The following is a 6,000-nucleotide window of genomic DNA, read 5'->3' as shown; positions in this document are numbered from 1 at the left end:
TGGCTAAAAGTTGGCTAAAAACTGGGGATAAATTTTGGTGCTGATGTGGCGCTGATGTGGCAGGAGTTAGGGAGAAATAAGGGAGTTTATCCCCAAACCATTGGGAGTGCTCTAAGCCTTCGCACGACGTCGCATTTTCTCTACGTTTTGTGTCAGAGCAGTTTCCCTAATTTTCTAATGAAGATTTCCTCTAGTTTCGTCTGACTTATTCTTCTTCTTTTTAATTGACTTACGCTTAACATGAGATAATAAGGGAAAAAAAATGGAAATAGATTGCACAATGTCCATGCTTCTATAGCTCTATATAATTAATGATAATGGAATTAACGATTCTAACAAAATGAATCCACCGCTTACCTACGTCATCATAATCATATGAATAAGATTAATTTACTCATACCTTTTTTCTTTCCCTAAATACCTCCTCCTTCAATTCTACCGTACTCCTACTCTTGCTATCATCTAGGTTAAGGAGAACGATATTCACTGAATTAATAAAAGTCAAGTCAACCTTCGAGGCCAATTTTATGGAGTTCCATAGCGTCCGTCCTCTTATATCTATAAGTACTACATGTATTAAAATTGAAAATAAATAAAATTATACAACATATTGATGTTTTATGTAAAAAAGGTTAAATATATAAGAACAAATAGCTAAAAAAATCATGAAGCTTGTTAAATTCTGGTTTATCCCGTAACTTTCCAAATGACCAATTATATCGTAACTTCGTCATTATCAAACACAAGTTGATGGCAACAGCTAAGAGAAAAAATGGAAATAGATTGCACAATGTCCATGCCTCTATATAATTAATGATAATAGAATCTACCAAACAACTTTTAAATAATTACGGCTCCAAAACCCACTTGTTATTTTTTAAAAAGCTTGGTCAACATATTTGTTTCGATTACATTAAACATAAGTTGTTGGGACTTGGGGCGTAGCTAATAACAAAATAAATGCAAATAAAATTCCTAAAATTCTATGTTTCTATTATTTTTATTATATTAATATAATAATACGATAGCAATAAGAGAAAAAAATGGAAATAGATTGCACAATGTCCATGCCTCTATATAATTAATGATAATGGAATTTACCACACAACTTTTAAATAGTTACGGCTCCAAACCCCACTTGGTATTTTGAAAAAAGCTTGGTCAACATATTTGTTTCGATTACATTAAACATAAGTTGTTGGGACTTGGGCCGCAACTAAGAACGATACAAATGCAAATAGAATTACTAAAATTCCACGTTATTATTTTTATTATATTGATAAAATAATACGATCTCTCAAAAATGTGTATCCTATTTATAAGAGTTTATTGAAAGTATTGCATCCCAAATAAAACGAAGAGACTTAAAATGATGTCACTTATTTTATTCTTCTTCTCTCTTCCCATAATTTTGATTCTCTACTTCCAAACACAAAAACCTAAACTCACACCACCGGGCCCACCGGGGTTGCCGTTGATCGGCAATTTCCACCAAATCGACGGCCAATTTCAATACAAGTACTTCCAGCGCCTCTCGAAGCAATACGGCCCCGTCATGTTGCTCAAGCTCGGAATCCGACGCCTCATTGTGATTTCCTCGGCAGAAGCAGTGAAAGAGATTACGAAATCTAACGATGCCGTTTTCTCAAGACGACCTTCTGTTGTCGCCGCGAAGAGGCTGACATATAACCACCTAGACATCGGGTTTTCCTACAACGACACGTGGAGGGAGATGAGGAAGATCTCCAACCTCCATCTCTTTAGCGCCAAGCAAGTTCAATCATTTCACCCCATTTTGAGAGACGAAGTGAGCAAGATGGTGGAGAAGATTGCTAGAGATGCCTCTTCTTCCACCGTCGTCAATTTCAGTGATACCTCGATGTCACTTTTAACTAATATCCTCTCCAGGATTGCGTTTGGGAAGATCTGTGAAAAGGATCGTTTCAAGGATCTTCTTGATGAAACTCAGCACGTACTTGGAGGTTTTTTTGTGGAGGATTACTTGCCTTGGCTTCGATGGATTGATCGCCTCTCTGGAATGGCTGCAAAGCTTGATAAGAATTTTCACAACTTGGATTTTTTTTATCAAGAACTGATTGAAGAACATATGAATCCGAATAGGCCTAAATCGATGGATGGTGACTTCATCGATATTATGTTAAGGATTAAAGAAAATGGATCCTCTTCCTTTGCTCCTACAATAAACCACATCAAAGGTGTACTAATGGTAATGATTTCTAATAATTTTGAAATTACATGCATCCAAATATTTATAATGATATTTGAAGTGATTAATTATGTAGGATTTGGTAACCGGAGGCAGTGACACGGCAGCAATTGCTCTAGAGTGGACAATGACGGCATTGATGGAGAAGCCTTTGGTGATGAAGAAGTTGCAAGAGGAGATAAGGCGGTTGGGCGGAAAGAAAGATATGATCAACAAACAAGACATAGAGCAACTTTCATATTTGAGGGCAGTTGTAAAAGAGAGTTTGAGAATGTATCCACCGGCTCCACTTTTATTGCCAAGAGAGACTACTAATAAGTGTAGTGTAAATGGTTATGAAATTGAAGGCGGAAGTATGGTGTATATCAATGCTTGGGCTATTGGAAGAGATCCCGCCACGTGGGAAAACGCAGATGAGTTCATGCCGGAGAGGTTCTTGGAGGACGGTCAGATTCCGGAGTTGATTACCTTTGGATTCGGGAGAAGAGGGTGTCCGGGAATGGGAATGGCGATTGCCGAGCTGGAACTTGCATTGGCAAATCTTGTATACAGATTTAATTGGGAATTGCCCAAGAAAGAGGATATTGATTTCGAGTGTAGCCCTGGAGCAACAATGCATAAGAAGAATGCTCTTCGTCTTATTGCCAAGGTTGTCATATAAACTTTAGTGTTTTAGATCTATGTAAATAAAGGTTGCCAATTGTATCATAACTTGTCATTATTCTTATCATCTCGTAGCCTACGATTTGGGAGAAATTATTAAATACTTTTTGGCAAACGAAAAATATCCTGCGAACAAAACATTTGGCAATTCAAACGACGTCATTTAATACATCTTGTCAATGGGATGAAATGCAAACTATAAATACAAACTCCAAACTATGATTTGGACCGTTAAAAAATATCAACAAATGACAAAATAACATCAACAAGAAATGTCAACGGTTGACGCTGTATTGACATGTGTGAACATTTCTATTGATGTTATTTTGTCATATGTTGACATTTTCTAACAGTACGGATCATAGTTTGAAGTTTGTACAATATTCATTTTATTCCTAGTACATGTAATTCTCCATAAAATAAATTATTATTAACGGTATTTTTTCTATCAAGTGTGGATTTGTTAAAAATAAAATATCTTAATTTGATACACTATAGTAAATAAACCATAATTATCCTATCTTAATGTTTGGCATTCCATACTCCCTCCCTCCGTCCCATATAATTTGTCTCACTTTTCCATTTTGGTCAGTCCCACATAATTTGTCTCATTTCACTTTTAATATTTTTTTGTAGTGGACCATATATTCCACTAACTCATTCCAACTCACATTTTATTATATAATTAATATATAAAAGTAGGACTCACATTCCACTAACTTTTTCAACTCACTTTTCATTTTCTTAAAACCTGTGTCTGATCAAAGTGAGACGAATTATGTGAAACGGAGGGAGTATTACTTTTCAAGTCTGGATTGAAAATCAAAAGGTGCACAATCGCAGTTATCGCAGGAGAACCTACAAACATTACTAAGAGTGTCCATAGTGGGAGGGCCGTGGCCCTTGGCCCGGAGTCTGCCCAGGCGCGGCCCCCCACTACTGAGGCACAAGGAGGAGACGACCCTGGGGAGTGGACGAGAGAGAGCCGAGCTCTCGGCCTGGCCGAGGCCCTTGGGCGCGCGACTCGGCTCGCCACTGCAGGGGCCGAGAGCCGCGGCCCTTAGGTAATTCGAATTATTATTATTTTTCCAAATTTTTTATATATTCATCATTTTTGCTCCATTTTTTTTTACCTCAAACCAAACTCCACTCTTTCAAATTGCTTTCAGTTTAGTTTCAAAACATGGATTCCGACGATGAAAGTTTTCAACGATCAATTGATCAGAAGTTCGATGAACTAGTTGCAGCGGTGCAAGCTGAAGCCAACGAAGAGGAGGCGGCGGTGGCGGCCATCCCTCGGCCGATCTATCATTGGCGGTATATCAACCGTGATCATGCTGGGGCCGACCAGCGGTTGATGGAAGACTACTTCGGCGATAACTCCCGTTATCCGCCGGAGATTTTTCGTCGGCGATTCAGAATGTCGCAACGACTCTTCATCCATATTGCAATGTGTTTGTCTCAGCGGTACAGGTGCTTCACCTTGCGTTATGATGCCACCGGTCGACCCGGATTGTTGACATATCAGAAGTGCACCGTGGCAATTAGACAGCTTGCCTATGCCGGGCCTGCTGACATGTTCGACGAATATCTACAAATGCGCGAAACGACTGCCCTTAAGACGCTGAGACAGTTTTGCAAGGGTATCAAAGATATCTTTAAAGGGGAGTACCTACGGAAACCAACGGCCGATGAATGCCAGAGACTGATAAATATGCACGGGACTGTGCATCATTTTCCGGGATGTTGGGAAGCATCGATTGCATGCACTGGGAGTGGAGGAATTGCCCGGTGGCTTGGAAGGGGTTGTTCACTTTTGGTTTCAAAGGGCGACATCCCACGATGATCCTTGAAGCCATTGCTGACTACCGCTTGCGAATCTGGCATGCGTATTTTGGTGTCGCTAGGTCGAACAATGACATCAGCGTTCTACAATCGTCGCGTCTCTTCAATGATGAGTCCCGCGGTGACGGTCCGCAAGTCAGCTTCGTGGCCAATGGCACACAGTACAACAGATCATACTATTTGGCCGATGGAATATACCCTCGTTGGCCCGTGTTTGTCAAGACAATCCGACAACCAGTTGGGACGAAGCAGACTTAATTTGCAAAAAAACAAGAGGGTTCTAGGAAGGATGTTAAGCGAACTTTTGGTGTCCTCCAAGCGCGATGGGTCATTATACGGTGCCCGGTTCGACTATGGCACGAAAATGATGTCGCAGAGCGCTGGGCACCGAAAGATGGTGCGTGTGACTGCGTGTCTCATATTGCACTGGGCACCGGAAGATGGTGCGCTTGTCATGACTGCGTGTCTCATATTGCACAATATGATAATAGATGATGAAGGGTTTGCTGCAGAGCACTGGGCACTGGAAGATGGTGCTAGCACAAGTCACGGTATTGCAACCCCTCGCTGCAGATGGGTGTAACACGAGTAATGAATACTTGATTCATCACTTCACCGATATGTGGAGGGAAATATCTCATTCAACTCTGCAAGCTGATTTGGTTGAAGAGGTATAGAACCGTAGAGGAGGGGGCGCAGCGTAATATGGATTCTCTATGTTGTTCGTGTTGTATCAAAAATTTTCGTTGTATAATTTTCCCTTTTATATTAATACTAAGAAAATTTTGTTATAATTTTTTTTATTTTAATTATGCACTATGTGTTTTAATTATTATAGGCAAACAATTTTTAATATAGCTAAAATCAAAATTTAACAACAAATGCTAGAAAATAATTTTAATTGGTGGCACGGAGGGCCACCATTGTGGTGGCCAAGTTTTGAGGGCAAGGGCCAAGTTTGTTTGGCATGCCCAAGAAATGGTGGCTTGGGCATGCCCAAGAGGGCCACCACTGTGGACACTCTAAGGTACTTCTCTTAGAGCATCTCCAATAGCGGCTAGCCCACCGGCTAGCCGAACCACTGGGATCGGCGAGCCATTAGGCGAGCACACGCCGATTTGAAGGCGCTGGACGCCAGGCTGGCGATCGGCGAGCGATCAGCCAACGCATTTTTTTTATTATTTTCATTAAATTTTTGAAACATTATATAATCGCGATTTTCACGTCATTTCATTTGCACCACTTGTTTTAACGAGTTTTCTCTC

The 6,000-nt window shown here is 40.3% G+C and overlaps 2 protein-coding genes across 2 annotated transcripts; both read left to right on the top strand.

Moving 5' to 3' along the window:
* Positions 1–1,369: 1,369 nt before the first annotated feature.
* LOC125202308 (cytochrome P450 71A1-like) lies at positions 1,370–3,005 on the top strand. Its single transcript, XM_048100686.1, has 2 exons — positions 1,370–2,227; positions 2,304–3,005. The coding sequence occupies exons 1-2, from the start codon at positions 1,370–1,372 to the stop codon at positions 2,886–2,888; spliced, it is 1,443 nt and encodes a 480-aa protein (XP_047956643.1). The 3' UTR covers positions 2,889–3,005.
* Positions 3,006–4,073: 1,068 nt separating this feature from the next.
* LOC125185822 lies at positions 4,074–4,736 on the top strand. The gene has a single exon (XM_048082285.1). It carries the CDS (start codon positions 4,074–4,076, stop codon positions 4,734–4,736), a length of 663 nt encoding a protein of 220 aa, XP_047938242.1.
* Positions 4,737–6,000: the final 1,264 nt, after the last annotated feature.

The sequence above is a fragment of the Salvia hispanica genome, chromosome 1 (assembly GCF_023119035.1).
Source record: "Salvia hispanica cultivar TCC Black 2014 chromosome 1, UniMelb_Shisp_WGS_1.0, whole genome shotgun sequence".
NCBI lineage: Eukaryota > Viridiplantae > Streptophyta > Magnoliopsida > Lamiales > Lamiaceae > Salvia > Salvia hispanica.
The sequence above is the reverse complement of the archived record's forward strand: the minus strand, read 5'-3'. Positions and strand labels throughout refer to the sequence as shown.